General features: G+C 45.4%; 1 protein-coding gene across 1 annotated transcript in view; it reads left to right on the forward strand.

Annotated features, from left to right (window-relative positions):
• The window catches only part of FBXW8 (F-box and WD repeat domain containing 8), a 119,367-nt gene extending 94,672 nt beyond the window's left edge, over positions 1-24,695 (forward strand). The window contains exons 9-12 of the mRNA XM_011964541.1: positions 6,629-6,756; positions 20,156-20,329; positions 23,335-23,445; positions 23,966-24,695. Coding sequence (XP_011819931.1) covers positions 6,629-6,756; positions 20,156-20,329; positions 23,335-23,445; positions 23,966-24,110 — 558 coding nt within the window. The 3' untranslated portion in view covers positions 24,111-24,695. The remainder of the gene's footprint in view (positions 1-6,628; positions 6,757-20,155; positions 20,330-23,334; positions 23,446-23,965) is intronic.
• The last annotated feature ends 1,002 nt before the right edge of the window (positions 24,696-25,697 follow it).

Genomic DNA, 25,697 nt, shown 5'->3' on the forward strand with positions numbered 1-25,697 from the left:
TCCTTATCCTTGAAAGGTAGTTTTGCTAGTCTTTTACAGTTCTAGCTCGACAGTTATTTTCGCTCAGCCTTTGAGGGTGTGACTGGTTTGCCTTCCACTGACACTCCTGAGTTGGCTGTCAGTCTGTCATTCTCTTTTAGGACCTTCTCTCCTTTTGACTGCTTTTAAGATCTTCTCCTTGTCTTTAATTTTCTGTGGTTTGTGCCAGTGTCTCTTTGTGTGGATTTATTTATTTTTATCCTGTCTGGGATTTCTTGTGTGTCCCTCTTTTCAGTTGTAGAGAATTCTCGGTCCTTATTTTATTGGAAATGTATCACGATGCTCTGCGTGGAGCTCAGGGGAGGTGTGCATGAAGGCAGCTTCTCCCTTCCTTCGTGCTGCTCACTGCCCATTCAGATTTCCCATCTCTCTCTATGTTGCATTCTGCATAATTCCTCAACTCTGTATTCCAGTCCACAGTTTATCTCTCCGACTTATTTCTTGCTTATCTCATCCATTGACTTTTTAATTTCTAGAAATTCTCTGCTTTATTTTTCAAATCTGCTTAATCCGATTTCCTACTTTTTATCCTCTCCCTCTTTAATCTGTCAACATTTTCAGCATGCTTATTTTGTATTCTTTATTTGATCTTGCCTGGAAGTCTAATTCTCCTTGTTTTTCTGTCTCACATATGATAAATCATTTCTTGCTGTATTTGGATTTGTTTTTTAATTGTGAGCTAATACTCAGTTGATCTTGATTTGTAGGTTTCTTAAAGGGGCCTGAGTTGAGATTGTTTCCCTCCTGAGAAGATTCTGCCGAGGTACCAGGAGGTATGTTACCAACCCGAAAATACTTTATTAGGCTTGGGTTCTTTTAGCCTTGCAGGTGGTGTAAACTCAAACCCAGAACTTGTGTGGCGGCAGACATGTGACTGCAGACTGTTTTCCACCCTGAACTGAACCTGAGGCAGAGAAGTTTCTGGGTAAGCTCTCTGCACCAATAGGTATTTTCCCCCTCTTGCTCGCTTTTTACTGAATGTATGTAGCCCTGCAGGGACCCGACTGTAGGTTCTACTTCATGCTGGGCAGACACTTGGTCTCCTGTTTCCCCAGCTCTCCAGGCTCCTGACACTGGAGGGGGAGCCCAAACTAACCCCTGGCTTGAATGCTCTCTTACCTTCCTGGGTTTCGTGCTCTCTTCATTTTGGGCTCCTGTGGATTTCTCTGATTGCTTATTAAACAGAATGTCTGAAGGACTGTTTGATGTTAGGCTGAGTCTTATCCAGCATGGTCACTGTAAATGGCAGGGTTTTCCAGACATTCTTGTCTGCCATGTTGTCAGAGGTGGGACTGTCAGACTGGAATCAGTTGGGGCACTCTGGCATCTGGATAGTATGAAGAGATCTCTGTGGAACCATCCTCTATTTTGGGTAGGATGGAGCAGTTCCTTTTACATACCAGCAGCAAGATCCAGGAGTGGAGGAAGGTGTTACGCACTAAAAGCAACATCTGAATATCTTTGGGGTCTGAGGCTATGGGAAGCTCTGGATTTGCCTGGCATTGTGTACCAGTCAGTGAGCCTCCAAACACAAACGCAGGCACTTAGTGAGATGCGGGAATGTGTAACTGACACTATACCTGGGATGTGCTGCCCTTTAATAATTGCCACATGAATGAATGAATGATAGGATATCTCTACCCCCAGGAACCTTAGAGTTGAAGCCTAGGAGAGTGTTACAGTGTTTGGTGTGATGCAGTGTGGTGCTTGGTAATAGTGCTGCAGAGCCTCCCCTGACCTGCTGGAGTCACCGCCTCCTCCCCTCCAGTATCTGAGAACCACAGATCTAGGGAGGAGCCGGAAGAAGATAAGACACAGGTCAGGGTGGCCTTGTCAAAACACCATCTGACACGTGCAGACAGCAAGGACTCTCAGCACTGACCAGGGGAACGGGCACTGTGTGCTGAGGACATCACGGAGAAGCGAGCACAAAGGCAGCGGGAGTGGACAGAAAAGGAGAGAGCAGGCGGTTTAACTGCCTCACTGCCCAGCATCTGGCTTCTGATCACGACTTCCCCGTTCAGAAGAGCTACATATGTGAGGTAGTGATGGAGATAGGTTACTAGGGATCAGAAAGAAAGTGGGTAGATGGTGTCATCTCCAGGAAGTGTAGTCGCATCTTCCTCTCTTGCCTCTTCTCTTAGACTCTGCTCAGCCCAGCACAGCACCTCCTAACCTTTGGCTCTCTTTGCCACTTCCCTTTTTTAAATGGCGGCCAACAAATCATCTTCAATTGAAAAAGCTTTTAAAATGCTGTCGTCTTGTAAGGAGGCCTTCCGACTCCTCCTGAGTTCTCTGGACAGACAGTGCTGGGCTTCTGGGGAGCTGAGCCAGCTGCTGGGGTGGTTGTTGTTGGTTTAATGCCTGTAGCAGGTATTTGAGTATGAAGACTCAGTATTTCGATAAAATTAAAACACAGCGCTCCTTTCCTCATTCATCAGTATAGGACCAAAATTCTGGGAGGGTAAGGCTCTATAATCTCTTCACAGTGATTTCAGTATGCAAGTGGTTCATGATTAATTATGAGGGTGATAGCCCCCAATTTAGGAAAAGCTTGCAGTGTTAATCCATTTTTTACTGGGTGAAGGAAGAAGCTGGTCTGCCTTGAACTCACCACCCCCGCCCCCACCCCCCACAGGGACAAGAGCCATCTCTCAGCTCTTTCCTTCACAGTGCCTGGAAAGCCAGTCCAGGCCACACCTGGATGCTGCGTGGCCTGCCTGCCCACGGCGGTGGCTGATGCCTTCCCGTTGTTGGGCCTGTGGCTGGTGTGTCCTTCCTGACTCTGGACCGCTACCCCTGCTGCTTAAGACAGCAGCTGCCAGGACATGGCTAGAAGATGGTCGGTGAGTCTCCTCAGAGAGGCAGGCCCCATCTATGGAGGAGCAGGACAGCTGGCGGTCAGGTCCCAGCTGGGGAAGAGGCGGGCTCTGTCAGCTGGCAGCAGGCTGGGACTTCTGCACGTCACCCAGCGTCCCTGCACGTTCGTTCCAGTGCCTAGAAGATGATGGATAAATATCTGTTGGCCGGCTCTTGAATGAATTACAGCATTATTTATTTTATCTAAAAATTAGAAACAATCCATATGGAATTGTGTATCCACAGAGAAATTCTACACAACCATGAAAAAGTACAAGATCTATCTATAGGTACTGCCACGTAGGGAAAAGGAGTTGTGAAATAATCCCATGTAGGGAAAACATGTGTATACACACAGAGACAGATGTGCAGAAGAAAAGTCTAGAAGTATATATATCAAACTGTTAAAAGTGATTTCTGAGAGATGAATATACAGAGGGCTACCACTTTCCTTATAGAATTCTGTTGTGTTAGAATTTGTTGTAAGATGTATCATATTTGAAATCAGAAAGAGATTTTTAGAAATAGATTTCAGATACATCAGAATCACTGACAAAATTGCAAGTTAAGATTCTAAGACTAGGATTTATGGAAATACTTTAAGGTCTCTAATTTAAAAAAATAGATGAATAGAGAACTTTCTGCTAAAGTTATTTTTAAAGATAGTGCTTGCTTTTCCCCCATTGCCTTCTAGGTCTACCTGGAAGCCAAAGAGGAGGAAAAATTCTCTGTGTCATGCATTTCCTATAGTACCATTGTAAAGCACACAACCAGCCTCAACATGGTTTAGCTGTTTTAGCTAATTCTTACAGAAACATCTAATGCCTGCAAAAATTTGCTCTGTAATCACTGTTCAAGTTCTTCTCTAATATACACCTGGTACTTAAAAGGAACCATCCTCAACATCATCTTTGGCAGCCACATTAGTGCAGAATATTTTCTCTGGGATTTGAGCTGGGGTAGGTTTTTCCAGCATATCTGTACACCTCTGAGAATGAGTCAAGTGGCCATGGGTTGAGACTCACCCAACTAGGGCAATAAAGAGAAAAATTAGTCTAATGCATGGTCTTAACAAGAGGGAGAGTGTGAGCATGAATAATTAATCTCACTAGTCTATGGCAATCAGATAAAATGAAGTCCCATTTGCTCAACCTTATTAAAAGAGAGAGAGTACGTGGGAGGGAGGGAGAAATGGTAAAGGTCGTTAAGGGACTTGTAACATGGAAAGAACTGCCTTTGAGATGGGTAATGTGTTTTCTAATCTCTGTGGTCTTTAACTAAACGTCATGGTAAAGGTACTCTTCAGATAGTTCTGATTCGTTGAATTATTAAACATTTTAGAAAATACTGGACTCTGGACTAACTTAGATGTCTTTATGATGAATTTGCAGAGAGTCTTTTTGGAAAGGGATTACATCTCACTATATCACTAAGAAATAATTTATCCACTTGTCAAAAAAGAACAACTGGAAGACATAAAGACACATGAACCTACTCAGTATCAGATTTCAGTTCTTAGATTTACCATCAACATTTTACTGACTTAAAGGCCTTACCTTCCTGCTACAGAAGTTGAAGTATTTTAAAAACAAGAGAATATTGAGTGCAAATTTTTGAACACTCTAATGATAAGTAGATGCAGAATACTACTTTTATAATAGAATGTGAGGTTGCTCTTTTTATTTTCTCCCTCTAGGTGCTGATTTTATATAATTTTTAGGTTATTCCCTGAAGATAAGAGATTTGGTTATTTCTGTATACTTACTTGGAAGAATAATCTTACTCTTGATATTTTTAAATTGTTGAAATTTTCTGCGTCAGAAATTTTTCTTTTCAACTGCAATTGTTCTCTGTAGTCTTTATGGATTAAGAGGGCATTTTAAATTTTGAATTTGTCCTTTCTCCTTCTAGATGCTGTTAGCAATAGTTAATATTATAGTGTTGTTTTGACCATTAGAAACTTCCAAAGATTCACTTGTTAGAAATGTGTGTTGACAGGATTGATTATTTTCAAGGTAGAGAATATTTAATTTATTATTAACTTCTCAATACTAAAGTAAAAATCTGTATCCTGGTAAGTGATAAATGTATAGGTTGACAAGAAGAAATGTACATCATTTCCATGTGTGTGCTGAAAGGATAAATCTTTCTACAAAATATTACTATTAAAACCTTTGGCTGGGGCCAAGTGTGGTGGCTTACGCCTATAATCTCAGCATTTTGGGAGGCTGAGGTGGGAGGATCACTTGAGGTCAGAAGATCGAGACCAGTCTGGCCAACATGGTGAAACCCCATCTCTACTAAAAATACAAAAATTAGCCAGGCGTGGTGGCGGGCGCCTGTAATCCCAGCTACTCAGGAGGCTGAGGCAAAAGAATCGCTTGAACCCAGGAGGCAGAGGTTGCAGTGAGCCAAGATCGCGCCACTGCACTCCAGCCTGGGTGATAGAGTGAGACTCAGTCTCAAAAACAAAAGCAAAAAAAGACCAAAAACTTTTGGCTGGGTGCAGTGGCTGATGCCTATAATCCCAGCACTTTGGGAGGCCAAGGCAGGAGGATCGCTTGAGCTCAAAAGTTTGAGACCAGGCTGGGCAACATAGTGAGACCCCTTCTCTACTTAAAAAATTTTAAAAAAAGAAAGAAAGAAAGAAAGATATCAGCAGGCCGTGGTGGCACACACCCATAGCTCCAGCTACTCGGGAGGCTGAGTGGGAGAATTGCCTGAGCTCAGGAATTTGAGGCTACAGTGAGCTATGATGTTGCCACTGCACTCCAGCCTGGATGACAGAGCAAGACCCTGTCCCCCCATCCCCTCAAAAAAACCAAAAGCTTTTGAGTTCATTAATTTAGAAATATCAACATGATCACTAGGATAGAAAGTACGCTCAGAACTTGGTGTGTTTGCGTGTGTGTTAATGAGGAGCCTTCTGAATGTGAATCTGGGGCAAGGACTGTGTCCTCAGCACCTACAACAGTGACTGACACATAGCAAGCACTTAATGTTCTTTGAATTAAGTTGAATTGAATTAATACTTTTAAAGCAAAAAACAAATTTCCCCCCGCTAGAGAGAAGACACGAGGTGTTCTAATATAACAATGCATCGTCTGGAAATCAGGGGTACCTTCTTATTACTTTCATACCCTATGGAACAGAGCATCCTAAAACTAGCAAGCAGAGAGTGAAGAGAGAAGTGTTTGGAAGTGAGTTTGTGTTTTGGTTTGTAGTTCAGTCCGAAGGAAGCATCCAGTGGCTAACTATACAAGCTTCATCTTCCTGGTCCTTGTACTATTCCTTCTTTTCCCGCCTGTGTTGTAAATTCAGATGAGAACTCATGCTGGCTCATCTGCAAGCTTCCTGATGCCTTGCGAGCTTTCCCATTCATTCCAAATCAGAAGCAGTCGGTGGCCCCATCGTTTCCAGACAGCTTTCTCTTTGTTAAGAAATTAGAATACCTGATTTCCCCGCGTTTTCCTTGTGGCCTGAGTGTGCACCTTGGCCTGAGAAATTCACGGGATTTCCTTCTCTCTTCCTTTGCATTTCTTTTTGGCACTCTAATAGCCATGTCCCTATACTATCAGTAACCTGAAAAAGATCAGGAAATTAAGTGGCAGAACGTCTTCACGGGAGCTGAGTGGTAAGGATCATGCCTTCCACGATGCTGAAACGAAAGTGTTTGATGTTGGCCTGGTGTATGGAATTGTGGGCCCACACATTTCTCTTCCTCTCTCAGATCCTGGTATATAGCCTGGAAGCAGGACGCCGCCTCTTGAAGCTGGGTAACGTTCTCCGTGACTTCACATGCGTCAACCTCAGCGACAGCCCTCCCAACCTCATGGTCAGTGGCAACATGGACGGGAGGTACGTGAATTGGAAGGGCATTGCCTTGCAGCCCCACGGCTTCGGCCAAGGCCTGGCCACCCGGCCCCCACTGCACTGCTCACACTGCCCGGTTCTCATTCAACAGCTCTGCCCACCTGAGTTCAGCCCCGATCCCATAAACACTCTAGACTTGGAGAACAAAGTCCTGTATTAGGTGATAGTTGGATGTCGCTATGTCTCTGCTTCATTTCTGAAGCACCATGGGAAGGTTTTCTTTTAAGCCGTTTGGTGGACGCAGTTGGTAGAAGGTCCAGGGAGACCCCTTGGAATATCCTTTGTCCCCCTGCTGCAGAATTTGTTTGGCACTTAAAAGCTCACTTTCTAATATTAAAAACAATAACCTAAGGGATGAATCATGTTCAACAAAATAGGGTTTCCTGCCAAATGATGTCAAGAGTGTATTTCAGAACCTGGTGGTGTCCCTCTGGCGATGGAGGGAAAGGGAGACTTCATGTGAACAGATTCCAGTTTCTATTTAGCTGATTAGCAGCCTTCTCTTTAACGCATTGGCTTAGGGAGTCAGCTTTTCCCGGTACAGGGGCCTGTGCCAGCCGCGGGCACCCCAGGAACCATCAGCAAGAAAGGATTAAAGTGTTTGAAAAGACCCTCTGAGTCCAAATTTTAGGTTTCTCCCCGCTTCCTCTCTCCTTGTTTTTTCTTTTCCTTTTCTTTCCTTTTTTTTTTTTTTTTTTGGCCGGTTATCTGCTGTGTCTGATCCAGTGCCCGAAGAGAGGTAGCATGGCTGAGGGCCAGGGGCGGCTGGTGCCCCCTCCCCTGGGCCCGGCCCCGGGCTGCAGGTGGCGGGCTGCTCGGAGGCGGGTGTCAGATCGTGAGGCGGGTACTCCTCTGTGCCAGATCCCAGGCCTCTGTCCCGCCAGTGCAGCAGCTTGCAAAAATAGTTATTCTGTCAAACAATATTTTCAACTCCCGACCTTCAACCCTAGATACCCGCCCCCAACTTAGAGCAAGGAGATGATGTGAGTATGCTTTACTGGGGAGAAAAATAATCATTTTTCTTCAAGGCCTCCGAAAATGCCCGATGTTCTGGTGCTTGAGAACTGAACTCCTCAGTGTTTCTGGGCATGCACTGGGCTAGCTCTCTTTAGAAACTAGGCTTGATAAGTGGCCCCACATGTGGCATGACAAAAGAATCAAGTCAGTTTGTAGTTCTAATCCCGCATTTTAGTTTCCAGGTTGAGCTATGCAGAGGCTCCAAGCTCCCCTCCCAGGATCTCCACACAGGGGCCTGGCAGCTGCTTGTTTTTGAGGAGAGGCGATGTGGAGGGGTCTTTGGGATGGTGGAGGATGCTCAGAGTGTGTTTGCAGTGTGAACATTTGTATCTTCAGCCACAGCTTAGGCTCACCGGAAACCAGAAGGGTGTTGCAGAGAAGAAACCTCTGCTTTCTGCATAATTTCAAAAATATTAAGAAAAAAATTCTACAAAGTTCCAAAAAGCAAAACTTGAATTTGCAGCAAGCCAGGTACTATGTTGAATCATAATGAAGCTATGTGTAGGCATCGTATTAGGTATTATTAGTAATCTAGAGATGGTTTTTATGGGAGGGTATGTGTAGGTTATATGCAAATACCACACCACTTTATACGTAAAGGGGGACTCGAGCATCTGTGGATTTTGGAATTGCAGGGGGTCTTGGAACCAGTCCCCTGTGGATACTGAGGGATGACTGTACACACTCAGGAGAGCTGACTTTTCCTCTGGAGCAGGCTGCTTGTTACGTACACACTGCCAGAGAGGCGTTCCGTGCATAGTGTCGGAGGGCTCTCTGGTCAGTTTGCAGTCCAAATTTGACTGTGTTAAGTCCATTTTATTAGTAAGCCAATGTTACATTTTTTAAAAAACGCTCTGTCTCTGTGGATGAAAAGAACAGACTAGTGACTTAGAGTTGGAGGTGGGGCATCCAAATTGGCATTTAACCAGTGTGAGTCCTAGAGCAGTGCCAGCTGTGTGCCCACTGCTGGTACATGAGGGGCAGCCGTCATATGTAAGAAGACTCCCTGAGTCAGGGCTGCTGGGTCAGCAGCTTAGAATCGAGGGGTTTAAAATCTGTTGTTTTAATAAAAATTGCACATCTAGGAAAAAGGAATGAGGAAGCTAGACTTAAGTGTGGTAGAGGGAAATCTTGCTTTTTTCCCCCAGAGGCTTAATAGCTATGAATAAGATCTTATTAGAGATGCCGGCCCAGGCTTGTATAGCTTATGTTTTACGTTAAAAGTGGGAGTAAGGGGTCAAATATTATGAAGAGAACTATGTCCTTGGCTGTCACTTACTGACTGATGCAATTTTTTACAAACCCTAGAACCTTCCTATTTTATTTTAAAAACTTAATTCCCACTGCATTCTCTTAGTGCTTTATAAATAACTTGGGAATGAGATGAACTCTAAAGGTACATAAAACTGCCCCAGATTAAGACAAAAATATGTTTTCATTAAAGTAAGGAATCAGTTTTAAGTCGTTTGCAAACATGGGTGGGATTTTGCAAGGAGTTTTATTTTGGGGGTGTGGGGGGACAGTGGACTTAAATTAAAAATGAAAAAGTATCTGTCCTATCACTCAAGAAAACCCAGACACTTGAGGTCAGGAGTTCAAGGCCAGCCTGGCCAGATGGTGAAACCCCTATTTATCTACTAAAATACAAAAATTAGCCACACATCGTGGCTCATGCCTGTAGTCTCAGCTACTCGGGAGGCTGAGGCAGGAGAATCGCTTGAACCCAGGAGGCAGAGGTTGTAGTGAGCCAAGATCACAACACTGCACTCCAGCCTGGGTGACAGAGCGAGACTCCATCTCAAAAGATAAAGAAAAACTAAAAAATAAACAGAGTCTGATGAAGAGCAAGAGAAAGATTGGGGTGGAAACTGAGTTAATGTTAGAGTATGCTTTTCCCTTGCTGGGAGGGAAGGCTTGTAAAGATGGGAGCGGAGAGAAAAGTGAGATTGTGCGTAAGAGTTTTATCAGTGTAGATCAGTGAGTTTTTCTGAATGCATATTTTGTCTCTTCTTGCTAAGACTAAAAAGAAAGAGCAATGAGTAATGGTACGGGGGGAGTGATGCACATTGGCGTTAGGACTGGCTGCTCGTGTCCATTCCACTTACCACACACTCTCTGGTGTTTGGCGGGTGCTAGCACAGTATATTTTCTATTTATTCTAAGATACATGTTTAAAAAAAAAACATTTTCACATCTATGAAATCAGAATGGACTTTTACAATAGCATCATAAAATGGCAGCATTTTTAAAAGTTACACAAAGTAATGATGTTTCTTGGAATCAGTGGCGTTTTCAATGAAATGAAAGTATATATTCACTGAAGGCAACAATGAATTAATAGCTTAGGAATTCACATTTATGAGAAACTTGAATGAGTCACTAAGGAAAAGTCTGCAGGAAGTAATCACTTTTTTTTTTTTTTTTTTTTTTTTTAGTTTAAACCCTGTCTGGGGTTTATTAAACATTTAGAATCTGAATATGTATGTCTTTCACTAAATTTGGAGTTTCCTGCCATTACTTTCTCAAATAGTTTTTCTGAATAATCCCTTTCTCCTCGCCTTCTGATAACCTCAATAATGTAAATATTAAACCTTGTGAAATTTTCCAACAGGACACCAAAGCTGTGTTCATGTTCTTTCCCAAATCTTTCTTTCTGTTCTTCAGATTGCATCATCTCTGTTGCTCTAACTTCAGGTTTATGGACTCTTTCCTGTGTCATCTCCATTCTGCTGTTGAGCCTATCCAGTGAATTTTTTATTTCAGATTTCATCTTTTCTTGGTTAAAAATTTCCGTTCATTTCTTTTTATACATATAGTTTCTGTGTCTCTGCTGAGGTGGTCACTGTCAGTGTTCCCATGCGCTTTACCTTTACTTTGTGGAATATAGCTACAAGTTCTTTAAAGTCGTTGAGGGTTCCCAGACTGGCTTATCTTAGGGTTTACATCTGTTAATTGTCTTTTCCCTTAAGAAAGGGTCACATTTTCCTGTTTGGCTTTTGGTTTGGGCTATGTCAAGTAATTCTGTATTCTGGACATTGTGGATGTCGTGTTGTATACACTCTGGATCCTGTTATGTAATCCTCCAACGAATGATTTTTGCTTTGTTTTGCTTTTAAACAGGCAGTCACCCTGCTTAGGTTCAGACGGCAAGTTCTGTTTTACCCTCTGTGGGTGGTGACTCCAGTGTCAGTTCGCTTTCCAAAGCTGTTCAGTTTCTATGCTGTTTTTGGTCTGCGCATGTGCCACTTGGGTTAGTCTGAGGCTTGGCAGTGGTTCACTCTTAGTTGAGCTCTTAAAGCCGTTGCCGTCCTGCTTTGAATCTGTCCCACATAGCCCAGGGATGAGCCTGGGACTTATGTGGGTTGAGACACAGTATTATGTGATCCCTTTCTTGAGGTTTCTCCTCTCTTAATCCTTACACTTTCCAGCCTTCAGGGATTCCTTTCTCTTATAGTTCTTTGGTCAGAAAGATAGGGTTTCTGTCAGAGTTCTACCTGCCTGAATCGCCGCCACCATGCAGCATGTGACTGGGGACTGTCCTTGTGGCACAGCCACAAGAAAGAGGAAATAACCCCACAATAACCCTCACCCCTATTCTTTGGGGACTGCAGGGGCCCCTTTTGTTCCTCTGGTCAGAAAGATGGAGTTTCTATTGGAGTTTTAGCTTCCTGCACCACCACACAGTTCTGCATGTTGGAGTCCATACTCAGGGCAAGGCTGCAGGAGGAAAAAGGGAAAAAAATGGGAAACTCCTCCCCTATACAGCCACTTCCATGGGTTTGAGTCTCCTCTGCAATCCATCGGCTTGCGTTGACTCCCCAGAGTCCTCAGGTGTTTGTTTTTGTGTTTTATCCATAGGTTTTGCTGGCAGTTGACAGGAGAGAGGCAGCAGTGGGCTTACTCCATCCTGGCCAGAATCGGAACGTCCTGCTTTCTTTTTCAGTGACTGAAGTCAGCACTGTAGTTGGCAGTCAAGGGCTGTATTAAATGAGGACCCTTCCTATTCTGTAGCTCTCAGTCTTCTTATCTGTGATCTGTTCATTTTCACCAATGCAACTGGGGATCTAGCAGGGAGAAGCTGATCCGTGCTGTGCTATGGAGAACCAAGAGTTGGTGCTAAGGGCAAATGTCAGGCTGTAATTGGGTTACTAAGTCACTGAGCCAGCAAATTCCAGTGTTTTCCCCCATGGTCTCAAGTTTATTTTTTAGCAGCTGTATTGAGATTTAATTTACATGCCACATAATTCACCAATTTAAATAGTACAATTTAGTGTTTTGAGTAGGTCCACAAGGTTGTGCAGGTATCACTACAGTCCATTTTAGAACATTTTCACCCCAAAGAGAAACCCCACATCCATTAGCAGTCACTCACCCTTTCCCTTATCCCCTCCAGCTTTAAGCAACCACTCATCTACTTACTTTCTCTGTGGATTTGCCTGAACATCTCCTATAAATGAAATGATGTAATCTATGACCTTTTATGACTGGGCTTATTCCACTTAGTATGTGTTTAAGATAAACCCAAGTTGTAGCATGTATCGGTATGTCATTCCTTTTTCTGGCCAAGTAATACTCCCTTGTGCAGATGTACTACATTTTCTGTATATCAGTTAGTGGACATTTGGGCTGCTTCCACCTTTCGACTATTATAATGCTACTGTTATCATTTATGTGTAAGTTTGTTTGTGGATGCATATTTTCAGTTCGGTTGGGGAAATACACTGGGAGTGGAATTGCTGGCTTATGTGGTACTTCTATGTTAAACCATTTGAGGAATTGCCAGACTCTTCTATAGTGGCTGTACCATTTTACATTCCCACCAGCACTGGATGAGGGTTCCAGTTTCTCAGCCCCCTCACCAACACTTGCTACTGTCTCAAATTCTAGATTTGCATTTCTCTGACAGCCCGTGGTGATGAATATCCTTTCACGTGCTTATTGCCTGTTTGTATCTCTTCTCTGGAGAGATGTCTATCCAAATCCTCAGCCCATTTTTTAATGGGGCTGTCTTTTTATTATTGAGTTATTAGAGTTTTTTTTTTATATATAGCCCAGGTACAAATCTCTCATCAGATATGTGATTTGCAAAATATTTTTTCCCATTCTGTGGGTTGTCTTTTCACTTTCTAGATTGTATTCTTTGAAGCACACAAGTTTTCAATTTTGATGAAGTTCCATTTGTCTATTTTTTTTTTCTTTTGCATTTGTGCTATCGATGTCATAGCTAAGAAACGATTTCCTAACCCATGCTCACAAAGATTAACTCCTAAGTTTTCTTCAAAGGGTTTTATAGTTTTGGCTCTTACACTGAGGTCTGTGATCCATTTGGCGTTAATTTTTGTATATGGTGTGAGGTAGAGACCTAAACTTCATTCTTTTGCATGTGGATATCCAGCTATCCTGGCACCATCTATTGAAATGACAATTCTCTCCCCCATTCAATTGTCTTGGCACCACTGTTGAAAATGAATGGACTGTAACTTTGAGGGTTTATTCCGGACTTTCAGTTCTATTCCATTGATCTGTATGTCTTGTGTTCTGGCACTACCACACTATGCAGCTTTTTGATTATAATACCTCACCCTTTTAAAAATAATACAACAGTAAACTTACAAATGTCAGGCATGTTGAATGGTGTCACTGCATATGAAAGTAACAATATGTATATAGGAAATACTCATGACTTAGTTAATAACTAAACGTTTTAGTATTTCCAACTTGGGACCAGGTGCCCTTTTCTTGGCATTATATACATTATCATCTTTGTCCACTGGGTGGACTTGTTATGGATCTCAGAATTAACTTGTTAGTCTTGGCCACATAGAATTGTATGTTCTCTATTCAGAGAACTCTAAACTTCAGAGATACAGCCTTAAAATACAGAGAGCGCTAAGCTTAGCCTAGCTGGATTAAACTGGCAGTTCTACCTGAAAATACATGTTTTTCTAGTTGCTGTTTAAAATGAATCTTTCACTAAGGCCATCGTCAGTGCTTTGTAGATAAAGCTATTGATTTTGGCATATAAGGTTATATTTAAAATCCTCTTTAATATTTAATAGCCCAGGTTCAGTGAGACCAAACAGAATCATGTATTGATTTCTTTAAAACAATACTATTTTTAAAATTAATTTGGTCATTTAAAAAAGCCTACATTGTAATACCTTATTGCTTGTTCCCTTTATTTTCTGGGTAGAAATATAGCTGAAGGTCAGGTCCTCCTTAATGAAACTGCCGAGCCAGACACTGAATAGGCTTCAGCTTGCCATCAGCTACAGTGTGCCTCATTATCATATGGGAGTATTTAATCCAAGCCAATAGGAAGCACGCCCTGAGTTGTGACCCCCCAATTACAGAATCTCGGCGCTTGCTTCTTGCCCTGACAAATATAAAGTTGTGTGCTGTGCTCGTGCTACTGCTGCCTGCTGTTAGAGAGAGTGATTGGGGCGTAAATGTTGCATTTGCTCCATCTGCAAGTGTTATAATAAGTTATTCAAAGCTCTTAACACAGGACCAACCAGAGCGTGCCTCCCTCTCGGTTCCAGCACGTTTTCCTGCCCATCAGATGGATGCTCCTCTGTTGGAGTCTTTGGAAGGTTCTGGTGTCTTTTGTTTTAATTGGTGGGCTACTGCCGACTCCTATGGCGCGATTTTCATTAGAGAGGGGCTGGAGAGAGGGAGTGTTGGAACCGTCCTCCAAGCCCAACCATGAATATTAAACATAATACAATTACAGCTTTCAGACCAATTATTTTTTCTTTCAACGGGCAAAGTTGATGAAATACTCGCTAGATGGGGATTCACAATATCTACCATTGGCTCCTCTTTGTCCCTGGAATCGGTTGTCTTGGCATATTCTGGTGCCCATTTGCTGTGCTACCTGTTTCCCAGCGTCGAGTATTTGGTTTGAGCACTGAGCTGACGACGGGCTTTGCCAAGGCGCACGGCATTCAGGCCGGTGCTGCGCGCTGTCAGATATCCGAGGCAGATACCTGTTCCTTCACGTGAATCTGAATGGCTTGGGTGGACTTAGCACACTGTGCTGCTTCTGTCGACAAGAAGCCAGAGTGGTGCTTCTTTAAGGAGATGTCAGAAAAATGTTTTTCCTTTTTCCCAAGGGGGAGAAGTTCAAGGCTGGTTTGGCCTATTTTTTTTTTCTTAGTGATATAAAATACACTGAGGCCATATCTTTTGGTTTATTTGTTTATTTTGCTTGGAGCCATCCATGCTGGTATCTAAATACAATAGGAAAACAGATGGCAAACTTTGAACTTCTGGACCAAATCTGTGTTTGCCTTTGTCTCCTTAACAGCCAAACTGTAAATTATGGAGTATAAATATTCAACAGAGGAGCTCTTTATGGAAATCACCATAGCAGAATAGACTCTGATTAACCAAATATGCACTGAAAAGTACTTGGTAAACATTTCCGCTCCCCCTTTCCCCAATCCTTTTCAAGTTCCCATTATGGCCTAAAGTCAGAGTTCTCTTTACAGCATTTATACTTTTTCTCTTCCCTGCGCACACAGCCCGAGTTCTCTTACCTACGCATGCCTAAGGATAGGTGTCTGTAAATGTGACAGAGGGAGACCTTTGTTTTCAAAGTCGTCTTCAGGCTGTCTCTGCATCTTTCTGCTCCCAGATCCCTGACTGGCAAGTCAGGGACTGAACAGCATCTGTAGCAACGGACCTCTCTATTCACTGGCGTTGCCTTGTCAGTTACACGGCCTAGCAGGAAGAAGAGAGTGTCTCCTCTGTGTTCTAAAACGACGTATTGTTCCATCCTGTTTTATTTCACCTTATCTAAGAAATAGATGAAAGTATTATTTTTAAAATTATGAAACAGAACATATGTATGGGAGCATATATAAGGTATGTGTACAGTTTCAAGAATAACCGAGAATGCCCGCGCATCCACCTCTCAGCTCAAGAAAGAGTGTGACCGTTGAAGGCCTCCCGGTCATGAATGAATTCTTGTTTTTTAAACATGGCAGCATCCAGAAGAAAACACAAAAGCCTCCTTTATTGCCCTCTTTCTTCTCCAAGGTTATTGTTGTTAATGTTTCAAATATGTGCTTTCAGAATTTGATCTTCAGAATTGTTTGGTTTTATTTAAACAGGAAGTATGCACATTCAAAATGGGCTCAAAAGCAGAGTAACCTAGAGGGCTAAGCGCACCCTCTTCCCAACAGCCTTGTCAGCCTCCCTCATTGTGATCACTTGAATGCCGAGCATTCTCCGGGGCCATCCGCACCCACGCAGCCTAAACGCATGCCCCCCAGCACATGCCTGTGCGCACGGCTGCCAGTCGGCCTGTGTAGTTCTGTCCTGGGTCCCACTGTATGGATGTACCATAGTTGCTTTAACTAGCACTCAGTTGATGAGCTAGTTAATCGTGTCACCTACATCCAGTCATTCCAGTTCATCACAGCGAAAAGGTGTCTAATTTTTCCTGTCAGTCTAATTATCTTTCCTTAATAGGTAATGTCTTTTTCTCTCAGGCTGCTTTTAGGACCTCTTTGTCTTTGTGTTCTCCCATTTTTCTAATTATACTCTTAGGTATGTCTTTTGTATTTGATCATGTGCATGAGTCGGCATGCATGTCTTTCATCAGTTCCGGGAAACACCAGCTGGTAACTGTCCTTCCGGAACTTGGGGCGTATGCTGCACCACCCCTTCTGTCCCTCATGTCTCTTATCACAGTTTTCATATTCATCTCTTTGTGCTCCATTCTTGGTAATTTCTTCAGATTTTTCTTCTAATTCACCCATTCTCTGATCTGCTTCCAGCCTATCTCCCGAATTTAATCTCAGAGACTATACTTTCATGCTTTTGTATTGAAAGCAGGAGTCTCCATACTCTGTGCTCCCTGCCTTGGGTGGCCCTTCAATGTGTTTGATGAAACCACGGAGCTGAGCCTGGCGCTTGCCAGCAGGCTCCCCCACCACCCGGGCAACTGAAGTTGCAGCTCACCTTCTCCTATCTGGTTTTCAGCTCAGGTCCTGGGCAAGTCACTACGTGAGCTCAGCAGTACCCTTAAAAGGATTTTATCCAGCATTTTTAAGCGTTTTGCAGTGGAACCGTCAACATGTTGTCTGAAACAGAAGCCTCTTTTGCAACTAAGGTCAGTGCTTTGGTGACTGGCCTTGCGTGTATGTGGACACTTGTGTAGCTACCTCCTTGAAGCGGAATTGCCAGCTCAGAAGTGAGATGCATGTGGTGTTTGGTTGGATATTGCCAAGTCACTCCCCAAAGAAGGATTTGTGCTCGCCTCAGCTGTCTAGGAGTACCTACCTGTCCACGACTCCCTGCCACACAGTGCCTCGTAGGGCGTTACCACACTTCACCTTTGCTGGGGAGATCGGTGACAAAGTGGCATTGCATTGTAGTTTTACTGTGTAATTTATCTTATTACCAGTAAACTTAAACATCTTACACGTGTTGAAAAGCCATTAGTATTTTTCTGTGAATTGCTTTTTCTTATCTTTTCTCTCGATTTAATAATGGGTTGTCAGTCTTTACTGATTTGAAGGCATTTATTATAAGACATTAGCCCTTTTTGTTGCAAACATTTTCCTCAGTTTATCATTGGACTGACTTTCTGATTTTTCCCTGCCCCCACAGGAAAAAGTTAAACCCTTTTTTCACCTTCTGTACTTTGTTTCGAAAGGCTGTCCTCCTTTGAATATTTTTATAGTTTAATTATGTTTAACTCTTTGCACCCTCTATAATTTGTATAATATATGTGGTAGAGCTCCAAGCTGAGAAAACTACTATAGAGTATTTTGCCTCTAACTGTTGTTACAAATGGGACATTTTCTTTGATTCTATTTTTTAAACTAGATTTTAGCATATAAATTTATCTTTGACTCTGTGTTACTGAATTCTCTGGGACTGTCCCTTCTCACTAATGAGAAGTCTACCCACTTCTTTCCAATTTTTTTACTTTTCGTTTTTTCCTTTTGTCTAATTGTGTCTAGTTTTTAAAAAGCGATGTGAAATAATGGTGGTGGGCAGTGCCTCACTGCCACATCTGGGATGGGTGTGACGTTTCATCCCATTTCTTTCGGCCTCCGTGGACATGACCAGGTGGTTTTTTTGTTGATTCCCTTGTCTGTGGCATCTTGCTGTGGAGTCTGTTCTTGATATTTCAGTCGGATATGTAGTTTTCTTCGATCGTGCTCTCAGCTTTAGGCTTTGGTAATAGAGTGCTGGCTTCATGGAGAATTTGGGAGCTTTCCTCCTTTTCCTAGGCTGTGGAACAGTTAACGTAGCCCTGGAGGCAGCTGGTCCTTACAGGTCTGGCCAAAGTGACTTGTTTTTTTTTTTTTTTGTAGGGACGGTTGCCCCTTGCTGGCTTCCTCAGGCTGCTATTTGTTATTTTATCTACTTGGATTTTCTGTCTCCTGGGGATTCGTTTTGATAATTCTTATTTTCCCAGAAAGCCATACTCATCTAAGTTTTCAGATTTGGAAATTTTAAAAATTCAAGAAATAGAAATAGATTATTTCTGAATAGATTATAGTGACTGAAGAAACAATTAAAAACCAAAAAACCAAAAACAGGCCGGGTGCAGAGGCACACGCCTGTAATCCCGGCACTTTAGGAGGCTGAGTGGGTGGATCCCTTGAGCCCAGGAGTTCGAGACCAGCCTGAGCAACATGGCAAAACCATCTCTAGTGAAAATAAAGAAAATTAGCCTGGTGTGGTGGCACGTGCGTGTAGTCCCAGCTACTCGGGAGGCTGAGGTGAGAGGATCGCCTGAGCCCAGGAAGTTGAGGCTGCAGTGCCACTACACTCCAGCCTGGGCAACGGGAGTGAGACCCTGTCTTTAAAAAACTAATAAAAAACAAAACCTAGAAAAAGACAAAACCTAGAAAAAAACAAAACCTAGAAAAAGACAAAACCTAGAAAAAGACACGTGATCCATGGAGTTTTGTTTGTCCAGGTCTGGCCAAACACTGAGTAAACCGCCCCTTCACTGTTCTAAGTGTTCTCAGCAAATGCTTTCGCCTTGAAATCTGCCTTTTCTAGTATTAAATTGTAACATTTTTTCTTCCTCATTTGCAGATGTGTTTTTCATGCATAGCATATATTTTTACTTTGTGATCCATTGGCAGCTCTTCTTGTTAATAGGAAGGTTTGTCCTGTGTGCCGCCATGGATCCAGCAGACACATCAGGTCCCACTTAAGCCATCTGTCTTCTTGTTCTGGTATTTTGCTATGCCACTTTCTTTCAGAGAGTATCCACAGGTAGTTCACTTTGAGTCCTTTTCTGTTAAAGAAAAAAAGGTCTATTATGCCTTCAAACTTGGGAGCTAAGCTAGGTAGAGAATTGTTGGTTCAAAATAATTTTCCCTCAGAACTTGGAAAATCGACGTTGTGTGTGCGCGTGTTCGCATAATTAGAGTCAGGGCATGGGACGTGTTTCAGAGAATCCTGTCTCTCCACAGCTTTTGGGCCAGACATGCGTTTTTAATCATATATCCTTGTCTTTGTCCTGTTCCTTGCTAGATGCTGGGGTCTTTTCAGGGCAGGGACTGTCTTTTCCTTTTCAACTTGCATCATAGGGTCTCTTAAGCTCATCTTTACATTTATTCAATGTAATCAATTTGATTTACTTTTAGCCTTTGTGGCTTACTGTAGAAACTAAGTATGGTGGTGGTTGTAGTGGATACGAGATTTCTGTCCCATTATCTAACTTATCCTCGTGAAAAATTCAACATACATAAAAAGCAGTTTTTAAAGAGGTTCTGAAAGAAATGTGGATTATTATAAGGCAAATAATTATTTCAGTCAGTGACTGCCCAGGGTACACACACCTTTATCCCCGCTCTGCTGTGCGTATCAAGTATAAAGGCTTTTTCCTTTCTCACTTCCAACAACACAGCGATGAACTTACAAAGTCAAGTGAAATACCCAAAAAGTGTTCTTTTCCTAACCGGGTGAGGATCTGGGGTGTCTGGCTTTGTAGCTCTTGCTACCTTAACAGGTTATTTTACCAACAGCAAAATTACCGTTCTGGGCAATACACCTACTGCTGGGACAGGCTTCTCAGGCCAACCTGCGCGTGCAGTCACACAGGTGGCTTTTCCCTGTTAGGCAGGTAACGTGGGCAGCCACTGTCCTTGGCCTGCGTCTGTCTTGCTCCGTGTGCTTGTAAACCATTCAGATGCGATGGTGTGGGTCCTCCCTGACAGTCTACTAATGAGGAGATAAAAGGTTGATGTCCTTATTATTGATGTTTGCAGCTGAGGAGTTTTTCATAGCAGTGTCGTGCATAGACCAGCACAGTGAAGGGGGAGTTTGTTCATTTCAAGCTTTGACTCTAACCCCATTTCCCTTCTCTGCTCTTCTTGGGCCTGTCCAGGGTGAGGATCCACGACCTCCGCAGCGGTAACATCGCCCTGTCGCTCTCTGCCCACCAGCTTGGGGTCTCTGCCGTGCAGATGGATGACTGGAAGATCGTCAGCGGAGGCGAGGAAGGCCTGGTGTCCGTGTGGGATTATCGGACGAACCAAAAGCTGTGGGAGGTGTATTCTGGGTAAGGTGCATTCCAGACACTCTTGGGAGTTTCTAGTAGCAACAGGGAAGGCAGCACTAATCAGCCTGCACCAGGAATGGTGCTAAATGCCCCTACCCCCCAGCTTCGCATGTGAATCCTCACTGTGACCCTAGGAGCCAGCTGCTGTACCAGCACCGCTCTGCAGAGGAGGAAACAGGCTTGGAAATGGCGCTGGTCACTGGGGATGCAGTTCCTGTCTCTGACATCATTCAGATCGCCACAATTCGAATATTAGTCAGGCCCAGCTTTCTCTAAGAATGAAACTACTTTTTTGCAAGTGCTATTCTGATTATTTTAGGATTTCTCCATCTTAATAAACAGAAAAGGGAACTCGAAAACATAGGAAACTTGCTGGGCTAGGCCAGGATGTGACACCCCACCTGCCCACAGGTGGAAGGCAGGGCTGGCCCGGCTGCTGTCCTCCACTCGAGTCTGTCACGTGTAACCATGGTACTGCCTGCTGCTTAGACTGTCCTCGTGCCGTTTACATAGAAGAGCACTTAAGACTGAAGGGGTTCATAGAGGCTCCAGTGAAGGAGGAATTTGTCGTTTGCACCTTTAACACCATTATTGGAGATATACACTACCCTCAGCACAGGCTGTTGGCGTCACAGATGTGGGTAGGTTTATGCCATTGGTGCCTAACTGGTTAAGACATTTCCAGTGAGCCTGCTCCTGACCTTCAGAGCAGCAGCCCAGCCTGGGGCAGGCTCGTCAGAGCTGACTTGAGGCCACCGCCACCACCTCTACCTCGCCCTGCAGGCCTTGAACTGGAGACCCTGCCTTTGAGACAGGTGGGGATAAAGGCAGCGGGCCCTCTCCCTCGCTGCCCCTCAGCACCGCTGGGAAGAGACATCCGGCCAGGCCTGCTGGCTCACCTGTAATCCCAGCCACTCAGGACACTGAGGAGCTCTCAAGGCCAGGGGTTTGAGACTGGCCTGGGCAACTCAGGGAGACCCTGCCTCTTTCAAAATCCTCCAGGCATGGTGGCGTGCACCTCTAGTCCCAGTGACTCCGGAGGCTGACGGGGGAGGATTGCTCCATGGAGCCCAGGGGTTTGAGGCTGCAGGGACTGTGCCACTGTACTCCAGCCTGGGTGACAGAATGAAACCTCATCTCTATAAAAACAAGATGATTCTGGGGCAGTGGCCTGTGAGCATGACAACATAGAAGAGCAGAAACAGGGCCAGGCCCTCGCAGTGAACTCAGATTTGTTCCCCACTTACTGCAAATCCAGGTAAACCGGCCTCTGAGAACCTGACCTGAGCAGCGACCTGCTCTTTATGCAAGGCCAGCAGTTTGCCAGGCGTCTCCGAGAGGCGGCAGGCTTACACGCAGAATGGGCCTCTTCCTTGGAGGGCGGTGTTGGCCAACACGGGCTGGCAGATTTTATCACACAGAGCCCTGGGTACTGCCTAGGCCCGCCCCCTCGCTGTGGCTGTCCCTGTCGCCTGGGCCCTTTTTCTGACTTCCATGCTGATGCACTGAATTGCCACCAGGTGGTGCCAAATGGCAACTAAAACTGCACCGAAATTCCCGGAAGCATTTGCCTTTGAGGAAAAGTCAGCATTTGTTTTAAAGCGTTGCTGGATCAGCCATCCAGGTCCTCAGGGATAGCTGCCGGCCCCACACTCTAGCAGGTCTCATTTTTCTCTCTACAAAGCTGTACCCCCGGTACAGGCCACTGAAAGGAAGCCTAGGTAAGGAAGGCCTTCCCCAGAGGTGTGGCCCTGTCCCAGCACTGCCTTTGTCCCTGTGCGACCCGGGCTTGTCCCCCATGCGGTGAAAACAGTTTGTCACCAGCACAAGGCTGACAGACACACGGTCTCCTGCCCAGAACTCACTGACTTACTCAAGGCCTCACCTGCAGTGCCTGCTGCCAGGCCTCAGTCTCTTCAGCCCAGGTCCTCGCCTGCCTGACAGGGTGCCGTCAGTCTGCCATGCTGCAGGCCTCCACCAAGCCTGCCCTCCCTCTGCGGGTCTTTCTCATCCTCCAGGCCCCATTCAAATCCACCACCACGTTCCTGCTGTGGGTGTCCCAACCCCGGGGAGGTAGGGACTGCTCCCTCGCTTCCCTCACTCCCAGAACCCTCTGCTTTAGTCAAGGAGAGCAGCCCCAGCCATCCTGGGAGCAGCCCTGGCCCAGCCCACACAGGCCTCGTCCCCTCCTGTGCACCCCTCCCAACAGACCCTTTCAGCCCTCCTCCCCTTCTGCTCCTCCTCCCGGCACTGAATTCTGCATCACGCAGTCTTTGTAGCTTGTAAATTCGCTCGTGCCACAGAAGCATTAGTCATGTTTTCTGGGACTGCATCTTACCTTCTTCACTAGCTAGGGCCCTCCCTGGGTCCGGCATCCACCTGGATGAGACATCTTTTTAATTCAGCGTCTCCTAGCTCAGTGCCGTGACCACAGCAGGTACTGCACAAAAGTTTCAGAAAAAACGCAAACCTCTGTTCAACAGACTTGGAGCCATTTTGTTCCCAGATTTCCCAAACGTGCTTTCACCACCCAGGGGACGTGTGTCACTGCAGCCCTGTGAGCCGGATCGGGGGCGCCTTCCTGGATCAGCAGTGAACGTGCCCCCAGTGCTCATAGATGATGGACAGCCTGGCTGGGAGAGCTCAAGGGACTTGCCCAGGGAGGCAGCGGTGGACCAGTCTCTGTTGCACGTGGTTGATTCCCCAGTAGGGAGTGTCCTTTATGTCTGGAATGTGCCAGGTGGTTGGGGCAGATGCCAGCATGCGTACGGGGCATGCAGACCTGTTTACAAAGTCATGCCCAAAGCACGGCCTGCTCACCTGAACTTGGGAGCTGGGGTGAGACTCTGCTTCCGTGGGGGCCTGTTCCCCCTGAAAGAGAAGCTTCGCTTTATGGGTTCTAGAATCCCCTGCAGCTTTGAACTCCCAGGTCTGTGGCAGCAAGTGCAGGCTGTGTGCAGGCCCAGTGGATGCCCCCTTACGAGCTCTCTCCCGCTGCCTTCCAGACACCCCGTGCAGCACATCTCATTCAGCAGCCACAGCCTCATCACGGCCAACGTGCCCTACCAGACGGTGATGCGAAACGTCGACCTGGACAGCTTCACTACTCACAGGAGGTTAGTGGTGGGGCTGGGCGAGTCAGAGACCATCTTAGTTTGATTGATGTATAGAACCCCCGCCCCCATGACACATTGCACCCTATGAGCTATACCCTCAGGCAGGGCCCTGCCTTTCTAGGAATTGGGAACGTAAACATCGATGCTGACCTGTACTGAGCGCCTAGCATCTGATGCACGACAGCCCCGTGGGGCGAGTCCACGCTGCCGGCTGTGCAGAGAAGGAGGGCAGGCCGTATGCTGAGGGGTCTGCTGTGGTTAGAATCCTGTCACAGGGGCAAGGCCCATCCTCTTGAGTCCTTGCCCTGTGACACTCACTGCACCCATCCGACTTGTGCACCCCCATGTTGACCGCTAAGCCTGGGACTGTGAGTATCTGATGCTGTGTGCCCGGAGGACACCTTTGTGAAGATGAACCTCTGTCTGGTCTCAGGAGAATGCCTCCTGCAAAGACAGAAGCAGCCGGGGTGAAGGCCAGCGAGGCTGCCCTGACCTGTCACCATCTTTGTGCTCTTTCTAGACACCGGGGGCTGATCCGTGCCTACGAGTTTGCAGTGGACCAGCTGGCCTTCCAGAGCCCTCTCCCTGTCTGCCGTTCATCCTGTGACGCCATGGCCACTCACTACTATGACCTCGCACTGGCCTTTCCCTATAACCACGTTTAGGGATGTGCCTCAGGAGCAAGGAGAAAAATGGGAAGAACCAGTTTTATCCACATTAAAACTCCAGGCGGCTCTGCACGGGTGGTAAATGTTTAGGGGAAGAAGGCGGCCCAGGGTGCTGTGCCTGACGGCATGTGTCTCCCTGACCCCTGCACTTCCCCGGCGCCTGGGGCAACCTGGTGTATGCTGGGGCTCAAGTCGCACATGCTGCCAACACAAACGTAGCCTCCTTCCCCACCCAGCCGGCCACTCTGGCCTCAGCTCCCTCAGGACACCTCAGGGATCTCGCTGTGGGGTCCCATATGGTCCCTGCTCAACCAGCTTCTCTGTGTTTGCCTTCCCAGCTCCAGCCCTGCAGGCCGTCTTTCCAGTCTCCAGTCCCTTCCCTCTTTTCCTCCGAGGGCCTTTGGATGTGCTTGTCCCTGGCCTCCAAGGCAATAACCTCCATGTCCTTTTCCCTGTATTTACTTAGGGTGCTCTTCTGTGACACTTGCCACCACCACCTTCCAGTAGCAAGCTGGTAGAGCAGTACTTTTTCTTCACAGCTTTTACCATGGTTTATAATTATATACTTACACAGTTTAGTCATTAATGACTACTTTGCTTACTGTTGTGTCTATGATGTGTGTTACAAAGCAAATATTTTCTAAATATTCATTGACTAAACAGCCATCAAGATGAACAGGACAGGAGAGAACTGTTCAGTGTGATACAGAGCTGCCATTTCCAAAGTATTCTGGAAGCAAGCCATTGCCTTACTCTTGATTTTCAACAGTTCTAAACGCAACAGCATCCACCTAATATACCTTCAGAATATCAAAGCAAAAACTGATAGAACTACAAAGAGCAATAAAATCCATTCTCATAGCAGGCAAATCAGTGAGAAAAACGTAAAGATCTGGAAGATTTACTTAATATCGCTAACAAGCTGGATCCAATAGATATGTATAGAATTTCAGATACACATAGAACATGACAAAAAACCACCCTGTACGAAGGCCACAAAGAACAGCTCAGATACGCAAAGATTCGCACCGTACAGGCCAAATTATAGAACCCCTCCAAGCCCCGAGACACTGCACCCTGTGGGCCGCACCCTCAGACACTGCACCCTGTGGGCCGCACCCTCAGACACTGCACCCTGTGGGCCGCACCCTCAGGCACTGCACCCTGTGGGCCGCACCCTCGGGCACTGCACCCCTGTGGGCCGCACCCTCGGGCACTGCACCCTGTGGGCCGCACCCTCGGGCACTGCACCCTGTGGGCCGTACCCTCGGGCACTGCACCCTGCTTTTCTAGGAATTGACCCCCGTGCAGAATAGTGAGAAATCAACAAAAAGCAAAATAAGACAATTCCAGACACTCCCGAATTCACTTGGATTTAAAGAAGTTAATAAAAACAAACTATAAACTCTCTAGACTGGGTTGACAGTAAAAGCACTGAATACAAAACCCAGGGGATGAGGCTGGGAGGGGCTGGCACCTCAGCTCAGAAAAGGTAGCCGCAATCACAAAGCAAGCAGAAGGCAGGGGTTACATCAGGATAAAATCAGACATTAATGGAATAGAAAACCAATAGTTATTATAAAG

This window comes from Mandrillus leucophaeus, unplaced genomic scaffold, assembly GCF_000951045.1.
Source record: "Mandrillus leucophaeus isolate KB7577 unplaced genomic scaffold, Mleu.le_1.0 Scaffold7, whole genome shotgun sequence".
NCBI lineage: Eukaryota > Metazoa > Chordata > Mammalia > Primates > Cercopithecidae > Mandrillus > Mandrillus leucophaeus.